Source organism: Candoia aspera, chromosome 13 (assembly GCF_035149785.1).
Source record: "Candoia aspera isolate rCanAsp1 chromosome 13, rCanAsp1.hap2, whole genome shotgun sequence".
Classification (NCBI taxonomy): domain Eukaryota; kingdom Metazoa; phylum Chordata; class Lepidosauria; order Squamata; family Boidae; genus Candoia; species Candoia aspera.
In genome coordinates this window covers 7,265,260-7,277,268 of record NC_086165.1, presented here as the reverse complement: position 1 = coordinate 7,277,268, position 12,009 = coordinate 7,265,260, and the positions used below count along the sequence as shown (strand labels likewise).

General features: G+C 41.0%; 1 protein-coding gene across 6 annotated transcripts in view; it reads left to right on the top strand.

The window, feature by feature from the left end:
* The window catches only part of CSNK1G1 (casein kinase 1 gamma 1), a 36,978-nt gene that overhangs the window by 12,349 nt on the left and 12,620 nt on the right, over window positions 1–12,009 (top strand). For 5 of the 6 annotated variants that reach the window (XM_063314228.1, XM_063314227.1, XM_063314229.1 and 2 more), the window contains 7 exons: window positions 194–428; window positions 1,236–1,321; window positions 2,241–2,325; window positions 4,389–4,537; window positions 5,950–6,051; window positions 7,013–7,120; window positions 8,861–8,967. In XM_063314228.1, coding sequence (XP_063170298.1) covers window positions 194–428; window positions 1,236–1,321; window positions 2,241–2,325; window positions 4,389–4,537; window positions 5,950–6,051; window positions 7,013–7,120; window positions 8,861–8,967 — 872 coding nt within the window. The remainder of the gene's footprint in view (window positions 1–193; window positions 429–1,235; window positions 1,322–2,240; window positions 2,326–4,388; window positions 4,538–5,949; window positions 6,052–7,012; window positions 7,121–8,860; window positions 8,968–12,009) is intronic. The other variant, XM_063314233.1, reaches the window with a different exon arrangement.

The window sequence follows — 12,009 nt, the reverse complement described above, 5'->3', positions numbered from 1 at the left end:
AGAATAATAAGAAAAACTTCTTGGTGTATAGAGCTATATTCCTATACACTCAGACGATGGGATATTTTGAGGTATCTAGTATCTAGTGATGCTGTTCATCTGACCTTTCATTCAGAATACTAGTCCTGAACAGTTAGCAAAATGATTTGTAATTCAGTGTCCTAGAATAACTTACTGTTCTGCCTTCTTGTAGATCACCCGGATGGAATTTGTACACTCAAAAAATCTCATTTATCGAGATGTCAAGCCAGAGAATTTTCTTATTGGCCGGCAAGGAAACAAGAAAGAACACGTCATCCACATAATAGACTTTGGATTGGCCAAGGAGTACATCGATCCCGAAACACAAAAGCATATACCTTACAGAGAACACAAGAGCCTAACTGGAACAGCAAGATATATGTCCATTAATACACATCTTGGCAAAGGTTGGTTCCGTTTAATATGCCGCATTAATGGATTCTTTTCTGTGCCGTTTATGTCATGAAAACATGTTCAGAAGCTGTAAATTTCCATATTGCGACTCTCTTTAAAATTAGCAAGATGACTTCAGCATACCTGCAATAATACGAAAACAAAGATACTTGTGTTACCACTGCATGTCCTTGCATAGCTGTTTATCAGTTGGGATTGACACAGTCGGCCAAAATTTCCAAAGTTTTTGGCTATTTGGAAATAAGAATTCCTAGTGCTTTTATTCAATTTTCCCTACTTGTCTCCTTTTACAAGCAAAACAAACCACAGTAGCTTCTTCTGCAGTTGTTTATTGTGACACGTGAACTGGGATCTTGGCTTATCTCTTCCTCACAAGCTAGGAATCAAAAAAACAAGAATAAACCATGGCTTTTGACTCTGGCTTATTAAGAGAGGAATAAGCCAGTTTATGCATCACGGGGAAGAAAAACCCTGAGCAAAGGTCAGAGACTATGATAGTTCAAAATGTCTGGAGAACCCCAGATTGTCCAGCTTAGCTTTAACACAGGTGTTTGTTCCATTTGAATGTGTGAGTATCCATCTTAAATAATGTGAGTAAACCACTCAGTTCTGTTGTTGTACATGCAGAATAAACCTATATTAAATGAGTAACTTCTCAGATCCCTTGTATCTATGTCGCTTGTGAGACCACATATTTACGGATGTCTTCTTCCTTCTTGTACTGGAGTTAGAAATGTAATTACTAATGTAATGTTGATTAAGATGGGTAGAGCAGTGTTCTGTTCTCTTACATGTTTTAGAACAGAGTCGGCGAGATGACTTGGAGGCTCTTGGACACATGTTCATGTATTTTCTTCGAGGCAGTTTACCATGGCAAGGCCTTAAGGTAGACGCTAAAACGTGTGCTCAGTCAGTTTGATTTTGGCAGATAGTTTTTGTGTTAGTTATGTGTCACTAGTTCACTTTTGTTTCAATCCTTTGGGAAGAACACCTCACTTTCAACATCAATGTCCAAGTTTTGCCCCACCCAATTTAATTTATTAGATTTGTTATTCCCGCCCGCTCCCGAAGACTCTGGGTGGCTTACGAAATCCCAAAAAAGTAAAAAAAACAACAAACCCTATTAAAATGGTTAAATAATCGTAATTTTGCCAGCAAGGAATGAACATAGTTGCTAGTAGAATTCAGTTCTGACAATTGGATAAGGAAAACCATGTGTCCTGCCTTTTTTTTTTTGTTTGCAATTTTCAGCGTTTTTTCTGTTAAGTAACTAAAGGTAGCTACAAGGCAGGCTTCTGTTGCTACTTATTTTATTTCTAATCCTGCCCCAGCCCGGCCTACCTCTGAGCTTTTAAGTCTGCCTGCTTCCATTTTTTCTGCTTCTCCAGAAAGCCCTTCTCTGTTCCCTGGCCAATGCTTTTCTTACAACTGCACTTTCTCATTGGCATCCCACTTGCCTTTTGAGAAAGTAAAGACAACAACAACAATGACAATTTTAAACCAACTCTCTATGTTCTTGCTTCTAGAAACTGATTAAGGAAGAACGGTGACAAAACAAATTCACCCCCCCCCCCATGCAGTTTGTTAAAAAAAGGGAGCTGCTGTACAGAAAGTGGGCCAATCTGGTTTTATTTTGCAGATGGGAAAATTAAAATTTCTGGTTTTTTAGCACTGAAGTCAACTTGTTGAATTATGGTGCAAATAAAGATGTAACTCATCCAAAGATTTTTCCTCTGCTTACTCCACCTATCTTCCTATTGCGATCCAATAAATGGTTTTAAAACGAGAACCTCTGCATTTCACAGGCTGATACACTGAAAGAGCGATACCAGAAGATTGGAGACACAAAGAGGAATACTCCAATTGATGTTCTCTGTGAGAACTTCCCAGGTAAGTTTTAGATCCGGTGGCTTGTCATTTCTGTAAATTACTCCTGGAAATAGGAAGTATGAGGACAGTGTTTTTTAGAACCTAGCTAGTACAAAAAATGTGTACCCACCGGGAAGCTCTAGTTAAATGTATGACAACCGTTAGAGTTGGCCACAAATTTCAGTTTTACTTTAGGATCAGTGACTTTTCCCTGAACCTGTATTTGAAAGATTACTTGCAGCCTCTATCTCAAATGCTTACATTGGCTACGCAGATCTAATCATGAGAAATTCCGGCTTGTCGAGTTTGTGACAACTTTTTTCATATTTTGCAGTCTGCCTCATATTTGATCAAACTTGCTGTTTGCAGTTGGCTTACAGCCACAAACATAGGAATTTCAGTCATCTGGCAGGCTGCAGTGAATAGTTTGTGCTGCCTGTGCCAGGAGCTGCAGGTTCGGTATGACTGTGCTACATTTATTTTTGCTGATTGTTATATTCGGTACAGATGGATTAAACTATGGAGCAGGCTCCTGGTAAAATGTTCAGAGCCTGCTCTTGTTGGAGCAACTAGGCAGGGAGAAGGCATTCTTGATGCTTCTCTTAGATATTTTGGTAGCTTCTGGTACTATCAACCCTTGTGCCAGGGAACTCTTGCCAGGATGGGCCCTGAAAAGCATTGATCTCGTGGTTTCAGTCTGTCCTGCAAGTTCAGTTCCTTATCTGCTGGAATATGGTTTCTCCACCGCAGGACTTGTGGTCTTGCGTCCCACTCTGTTCCACATGCATGTGAAATTGCTTTCTCATATTGGGAAACTTTGACTGTGGTGCTTGATGCTCTCTTCTTTTCATCTAATCATGGGGGAGAAAGATGGGCTCTGAATATGTGTCGTAAGCAGTGATTAAATGAGGGGGATACTCTGAAACTTCTTTAGAACATGCAGTTCCACCAGTTTGCTTCAGTTTTGTGCTTTTAGAAGTGATGTAATCCTTGGGACGCGGTGGCGCTGCGGGTTAAACCGCTGAGCTGTCGATCGGAAGGTCGGCGGTTCGAAACCGCGCGGCGGGGTGAGCTCCCGTTGCTCGTCCCAGCTCCTGCACACCAAGCAGTTCGAAAACATGCAAATGTGAGTAGATTAATTGGTACCGCTTCGGCGGGAAGGTAACGGCGTTCCGTGAGTCATGCTGGCCACATGACCCGGAAGTGTCCTATGGACAACGCCGGCTCCAAGGCTTTGAAACGGAGATGAGCACCGCCCCCTAGAGTCGGACATGACTGGACTTTACGTCAAGGGAAACCTTTACCTTTACTTAATCCTTGGGAGAGCATTACCTATTTCTACTTTGAGTCACCTGGCCTTTCTATTACCTGGACTTTCTGTTGAGTTCAGCACTTTCAGTCTGGGCTCAAAAATCTACCTGTGTAATAAATTCACAACATACAAAGGCTATAATGTGCATCCCAGCAGGACTCAAACTATTTAAATCAGTGTTTCTCAACCGTGGCAACTTTAAGCTGTATGGACTTCAACTCCCAGAATTCCCCAGCCAGCACGCTGGCTGGGGAATTCTGGGAGTTGAAGTCCATACAGCTTAAAGCTGCCAGGGTTGAGAAACACTGATTTAAAATAAGCATGCTACAACTGCTTCTTTATGGTGATCAATCCTGTGCTTATGAAGATATGTTAGAATCCATTAAGTCTAAATTTTTGCTTTAGCTTGAATTTTTGAAGTGGCCATACCCACATATTTGATCTTTACACCAACCAATGCATTTAACAATTGGGAGAATACGAATACTAATATAAACTCATAATCTTTCCAAAGCTGGTGCCTGTTAATTGTTTTTGCCTGTTAATCCTTTTTCATAAGTCTTTAAATATTTCAACTATATATTTATGGAAACCGTTTAGAAATCCATGACTTTGTATCCCACCAATGCATCAAATTTGTTTCTCATCTGCCTCTGTAAACTGATAATTTAGGGGTTTAATCTGACCAGTAGGTAACGCTGAAATGTATTCTGCTTCTACTTCTTTCTGAACAGATTGTCTGATGTTGCTTCTTCCTAATTCCCTTTAACAGAGGAGATGGCCGCTTATCTTCGTTATGTCAGACGATTAGACTTCTTTGAGAGACCAGACTATGATTATCTACGAACAATCTTCACAGAATTATTTGAAAAGAGAGGATTCACCTTTGATTATGCCTATGACTGGATTGGCAGACCAATTGTAAGTTGTAAGCAAGTGAGATCTGTTGTATTTCCCACAGGTTCCTCTTTAAAAGCCAGTTTGATGGAACATCGTTGTCTCATTATTTGGGAAGCAAGATGGCCTCCTATATTTTGTTGGGAACTTTCCCGCAAACCTAGATGTTCATGCTATATTCTTCTTTCCAAAAGTTTGGTTTTTTGAAGCGGGGAAGTGTTACATTTTGGTTTTTAGTGAATGGGATTTTCTAGGCAATTAGTATGTTGCTGCTCTTGCCTTGGGGCTGGAGAATACATTTTTTTCCTGCATCTCTTTGATAAGATTGTCACTTCCAACACAAGTTACAAGATGTTAGTTGTATCCCAACTCTAACCATGAACATTAATTTTCAGCAGTATATATTTCTAAGTCCATCACTTTAGGTATAGTTCCGAATATCAGTATTATATCTGACAAAATCCTGAGAGGTTGCTTGAGACTTGGAAATTTATAGTGAATACTGAGCAGTATGGACAGGTAACGTTTATTTAGACCAGGGATACTATATGTTTCAGCGAGAATAACCTTGATGCTGGTTGCAGTATAATAAAAAAGATGCTCTCAAGTTAACAATTCAAAAAGGGACAACACAGAATTTGCATTGAGTTGTATTCTCTGCTATCAGTGGTTATATTGCTCAAGTCAAGATTAAATTCATTTTGGGACTGTCCTTCCCTTTGATAGGAAAGTACTGTAACTAGGCAGTTTCCTGAAACTCACTCTCCCAGACATAATTGCTGTGTTAAATAAGGTTTCTAGATGATTTATTTTCTGTGCTCTTTGGAATCTGAATCACTCTTGTCTCCCATCTCATATCTCAAGGGATGCAATATAACCCCAAGAATTTCTGCTTTGGTGAAGAAAGCTTCAGCTGTTAAGACTCTGGAGTTCCATTCTGAAATGTGAAGGAAATGTACTTGTCATATTTAACTGATTGCTGCCATATTTATCTTGGGAAAAGATTTTGGGTGTTGGGTCTGCAAATAAAAATATATGCATAAGAACAGTGATCTAATTAGATAAATAAAGAGTTCTGAAATGTATGGTTTAGTGAAACATTGCACGGTAGATCTTAAAATCACAACTAATGACATGATTCGTTGTCTGCGGATCGTGATTCTGGAATGCTCCACCTGACAGAAGTGCGTGGCTGTTGCAGATTAGTCCTGTCCCTAACAGAATCCTAGTATCTGCCAACATTCCAGCTGTGGCTACCTGTGTGCTTTTCTGCAACCTGCTGGCTCTTGCTTCAGAACCTGGAAGCTTTGACCGAAAGCAGCCCGTTTGCAAATATCGTGACTGCTCTGAAGTGAACGCACCTCTGTTTGTTGAGCTGACACAGACAGTTCGAGTCTCACTGAAGCATGTGATCGTGTCTGTATTTTATTTTCCAGCCCACTCCGGTGGGACCCATGCACGTAGAATCGGGACCATCAGTAGTAAGAGATCCCCATATACATCGGGATCGATCCTCAATACAGCCTTACCGAAATCAGGTTGGTTAACCTTATAACTTAATGCTTTAAAATGTATCTCCCTATTTCCAGCCATTAGCTAATTCCCAAAGGGACACACAGGAGAGCTAGGGATGACACTGGCATTCCCAGAAGCCTAGTTCATACCGCTCTTCACTTTTGTGTAGCAAGTGTTCCCTGACAGCTCTGCCATGGCTGCTATTGGGTTGGGTGAATATGCGTTTAAAACAAGGGTACAAAATAACTCGGGCCCCAGATGCTAATAGAAAAAAATGACAAATCCAAGTCTGAGAATGGAGAATTGAAGAGAAACCAGACATTGCTAACTTACCTTTGGTTTTAAAATGTAGTTCAGTGCGTTATTGTGAGAATGATGGATCTTTTGAAGTGGCTTTCGCTCTGCAGGCTGTCCTGGTCAAGTGCAAAAGTAGGAAAGATGTGGCCCCTGAGCTACCCTTGCTAGCAGGATCACAGATGCTAAGAGATTAGCAAAGTCCAGAGGGGAATGCAAGGTCCATCCCTGCAGTGAGCCTGCAAATGCACACTCATTGTTTTTTGCTTCATTGATACGCAGCAAAGCATCAAGATGTAGCAAGAGAAATAAAACCACTTGATAAATATTAGAACTATACCATCAACAGTAATTAGAAATAGATGACAATGAGTTGGCAGATGCAGAGATAATGTACCGTCTAAAGCTCTTTCTAAATGCTAGTGTCTTTATAGTATAGGTCTCATTTATATCTGCAAAATTTAAAAAAAGAGATTTATTTTGTATTTTTAACCATATGAAACCCACTCCTGCATTTACTGCTTTGTGCCTTTAGGCATCCTTGTCAAAGGGAACATTTAACGCCTGAAATGCTTTTTAAATGCTTTGCTTCCCTGTCCCTCTTGAGCTGACCACATGCTTGCTTGGTTCTGGTTCACCTTTGCCTTTCCTCCGGTCTCTTTGCTTTCCTGCATGCTGATACCTGGGCAGACTGTGTCAGAGCGCAGAGGAGACTGGGAAATTCCAGCAGTCCGGCAGACCAATACTTTGTTTCTGACATCTCACTTGGCTTCCGAACGGCATGGGGGATCTGTCCAGGTATTGCTTTTTCCTCTCCCGCACAGCTTTTTGGCCATCACTATTTTGTGGGTCAGTCCTTGGGCATGTGCAGGGCCCCCTTGGTCTTTCAGCTGCACTGTGTGGCTTCGGCTAGAACAATGAGGGTGGATGGGCATGATACGGAAAGCTTGTGAATGCCAGAGGACTTAGACCTGATATTGCTGAAGTGTGATATTGCTTCCAGTGCTGATTGTTTAGGGCAGCCTTTCCCAATCTGGACATCTTCCACAGGTGTGAACTTCAATAGGATTCTCAATGAAGACCAGTCTGGCTGCAGAAGTCTTGGAATTAATCCACATATCTGGAGGTTGCTCAAACTGGGGAAGGCTTTTTAGGCAAAACTTAGAACACAAACTTTATGTCCAGAGCTGCCTTCTATCCATCTATACCCTTTTCCTGTTCCTTCCCTCCTCCTCCTCCTCCTCCTCCCACCCCACTTTAGGGAAGAAAGAGGCTGTCAGTGGAAATGACAGCTGCTCTCAACTATATCAAACTAAAATCCCAGGAGATGCAAGGAAGGCCAGGTCTTACATCATATATGACTATGGTTCTTCTGACTTCAAATGACTTGGACTGAAGCCAGCATACAAATTAGCCCCATCACCCGTTGCAAGATTGTATGTTGCCAATCAAATACTTATTAAGGATCTGCTGCACAAAAAGACTGGTGTATGTGCGAGGAGAGGGCACTTACCCAACATAAGGAAATCAGGATCAGAGCGTTATGGTTTCCTACATGAAATTTGTATTCAGATATAAGCAACGTCATGGGCAAAATGCTAGCTGTGGTCTGAAGCTGCCATATGTGTGCTGCCAGGATAACTTGTAACATTGTGGTGATCATGAGTGTCATGTGCTTGGCCTCCTGATCAACAGGTGTGCCAAGATGATGGAGAAAAAGAGGCTGAAAGGGAGAAGGGTGGTAGGGGTGATAAAACCGATTCTGTAACACCGGAGCACTGTTGCCTTTGTAGCCTCTGTTCTCTGGTTTTAGAATTTAGAGCATTAGAGAGTGGCCAACTTCTTTATAGACTTGAAAATAAGCCAATGTTTTTCATAGCTCATGAGGTTCTTTTTTTCCTTCTGAACCATTTGCCTTCTTGAGATGCTCCCTTTTCCAGGAGCTAAAAGGGCAGAAAATACTCTGAAAGATGCAGTGAGTAAAATTCCACAGCTAATTTTGTGAAAGAAGACAAAGAGTTTTGTCATACTTTTTAAAAATTTTGCTCCATCTGTGTGGCTATTTTTGCATGCCGTTTCCATCAATAATTTATTTGTGTGCCTTTGAGGCCCATCCTTCTGAGCCTCCTTGGTTCCCTCTGACTCAAAACCATGACCCCCTAGCCCTTATAGACAGGATATAGTATCCCTTTTAGCTTGGTATCTTTTAAAGGTTGGAGTGACCCGACCCAGATTCCTACAAAAAAACCACTGCCCCCAACCCCCAAAAATCCAGGAAAGATTGTAGAGTACTTTTAACTCAAGCTAAGTGGGACTAAAAGCACTATCTGGTTTGAAATAACATCCCTTTCTGAATACACTTTTCTTCTTCACTCGATGGCTGACGTTAGCCATTCCCAACCTGATGCCCTCAATGTCTTGGTTTATTGGTTGGGGAAGGCCTGTAGGCTGCATTTGATGTGGCTTGGACACTCACTGGTCTTATGTCCCATATTAACAGGGTTTTTTTGTTTGTTTGTTTGTTTGTGTTCTTTCCAGGTGGTAAGCTCAACTAATGGTGAGTTGAACATCGACGAGCCAACAGGAGCACCCTCCAATGTGCAACTTGCAGCCCGTACTGAGGTGGAAGTAGTAGAGGAAGCTAAGTATGTTTGCTGTCAAGCAAGGTTTTCCCTGCATCACCTCTATGTGAAATATATTGATGTGTTTCCGTGCTTTGATGCGCCCATACCCATAACGTGTTGTCAGATCCTTTTTGGCTTTCCTTCTTGCATGGATAACCATGGCATTGCTGGGTACAGCTGCTGTTCCCTTGGGCTGTCTAGGTCATGCTACTTCTGATCAATGCATGTGCTGCAAATTTGACAGAGGATTTCAAAAGAATTTGCCAGTGGCATGTATGGCCGATTCCCCAGGAGTTAAGGCTATAGTTTTTGGTCCTTAATGCCGTACGCACATTAACAAATTCAGTTTCTTTGTGGTGATGTGGAGATCATAATAGAGAAACATGGGTCCTCTTCCCCATTCCCAGCCTTCTTCTGGAAGGTTGAGTCTGTGTTGTTGTGCTATACCTCCTCCTCAAAAAGAGATGGTTTTGTGTTCAGTAGGAAACTTTTTTTTTGGCTCATAGAAATCATGAATTATTTTGCCTGCAGTGGGATTTATTTTGCTTATATTAGAGGTTGAGGCCATTGTTTTTATTTCTACCATCCAGTGCTACTGTGCATGATCTATTATCCCTGCAGGAACCATGATGTGGAGCTTTTTTCCCCTCACTTCCTTTTCTTCATGAGGAAAGTCAGCATACACTCAATTAATTACACTGAGAAGAAGGTTCCTCAAAGATTTAGTGGGCCACAGCACTGCTGTTTGCCTTACTTTGTATTGTAGCTCTCAGCAGTCTTTCAGCAATCACAACAATATTTCTGAAAATTTCTTGGCAAATGTGATCCTTGATTTGCTAGGCTAAAGGTGAACTACAAATGTCCGTTCCAGCAAAGCAGGTCTGTGTCTTGTCTTTAATTATGCTTCAGGTTCTGAAGCTCTGGTGGAGAGGAAGTAATTGTCTAATAATCCTTTAAGAGATAGGTTATCATTTTGCAGACATTTCGACCTTCTCCCTTAAGAAGAATTCTATAGCATCTTTGAGCTTAGAAGGAGGAGACTTTAAATGTTTTTTTATGAGCATAGGTATACTTGTGGCAAAATGTTGTCTATGATTTGCTTTTCCAGTTGATAACTTGGTTGCACTGCGGATGGTCAGTGACTTTCTGTGGTCAAATGGGTGGAGATGGGAGGAGAGAAAGTTAATTTTTAAAAATTAATTGTACTTAGGCAAAGTGCTGGAAGATTGCTCAGCACTTTAGCGGCAGGATCGTTTCCAAGAAATGTCGCACAAGTGGACTAGACTTCAGCAGTTAGGAATGTCTGTTTGGGCAATAGCTTTCATAAAGCCCTTGACCAAGATAACTCTTCTGAAACTGCAGCATCTACTAAGCAAAGGTAGACCATCACCTTTGTGATAGGGCCAGTCAGGCTGAAGGAAACATGGGCTCGCTACTGTTCCCATGGTTCTCATCATCTCTGGATGTTGACTTAGAGCAAATCCCATCTAGTTCAACGAGTCTTTTATTCCTAAGTAATTGTACCTAGAATTGCATGTAATGGGCATTGTCCTGAAAACGTTATATTCTGCTCCAGAGTCATGAGAGGAGCTTTCTTCTGGGATGGACGTTAGGGCTGCCAGATCTGGACTGCAAATTCCAGATAAACACAACCTGGTAGAAAAAAGGTTAGTTTTCTGTATCACTGTTGTCACCTAGGGGTCATTTGGATATTTGCAGCCCAGAACTGGTAGCTGTAATTCAAGTGGAAGTTAGAGGATGTTAATGTTCACTGGAAACTGTGATTGTTCTCTATTATTATTATAAAAGTTTGTGGCACAGTGCCTCTTTGGCAGCAAACTTTCCATGGATATGGTACTTCCAAGGTTTATCCTCAATTATCTTAGGCAATGAGTATTTCCAAGGTGTTTCTCAGTCAGCCCTCACTCATAACGCCTTGAATTGGCTGAGGACATAATTTCCTCTTATGTCTTGCAGCCCTTGTTTTTCTTCCTTTGATTTTTGCCAGGTCAGCCTCTTTAAAACCACCTGTTGACAGCATTTCCAGTAGCATCTTCTAACCAAATGTAAAGCTGCATCTTTATTCTTACTGACCAGTCTGGTGTCTTAGTGTTATTAATTTACGCTATCCTCCAGGTTTTTTTTTCCCCTCTCAGTTCTTCTCTTGATGGCCATTGTGTTTCTGCTTATACTAGAGATCTAGGCCATTTGCTCAGGTTGTTCTTAGATAAATTTCTATTTTTTTTTTCACACACAATTTTCAAAGCATACGATTGCTTTGAAATAATCCCAGTAACTCTAACTGCACTGCTCATATTTCCTTCCTGCATGTCCTGTTCTTGTCCCAGGTTAAATAACTTTGGCTGAACTTATAAACAAACTTACTTCAAAGTAGAAGACCTCTTGCCACCTCACCACTTGGGTTTGTCCCTGGCAGAAATGTAATATTTTCCCTGTAAAGTTAGGGATATGAATGCCTTCCTATCCTTCTGTTTAATGCTATTCTTGCATCTCCTTCCTTTTAATCTATAGCACTGCATTTTTTGCTGCTAGATAATGTCACTGGCTTTCATCCTTTTTCTTGAACCTCTTTTTTATCTCTATCGCTTTCCATATTACCCTGATCATTTCAGTCACTCATTCAAGATTCTCCACACTATTGTTCCTAATTAGGTTGTTAGATGCTATTTCCTCTATTTTAGCTTACTTTCATTTTTCATGGTTGTCTCTGTCTAATTTGGACTATAAACCTCATGCAAGGAATTGCTACTTTTGTCTGAGTCCTGTAGGTTTTTTCCTCCCAAATCACAGAAGACTATCTTCCACTAGAGTGATAAATCAAGGGGCTTTAGAACTTTAATTGTTATTGTCCATCAAAGGGTTAATGTGTTTGTATCTGCACCTTTCTGGGAAGTCTCTTTAGGGTTTCCTTGCATATTTTCCAAGAGTATTTTCCAACGTAACAGTTTAGAAACCTTCTTGCTCCCATCTGCCAAAGTCTCACTGAACATATTTTTCCCCCTGTGACCATATTCTGGTGCTCTGGAATAATGGTCTTGGGCT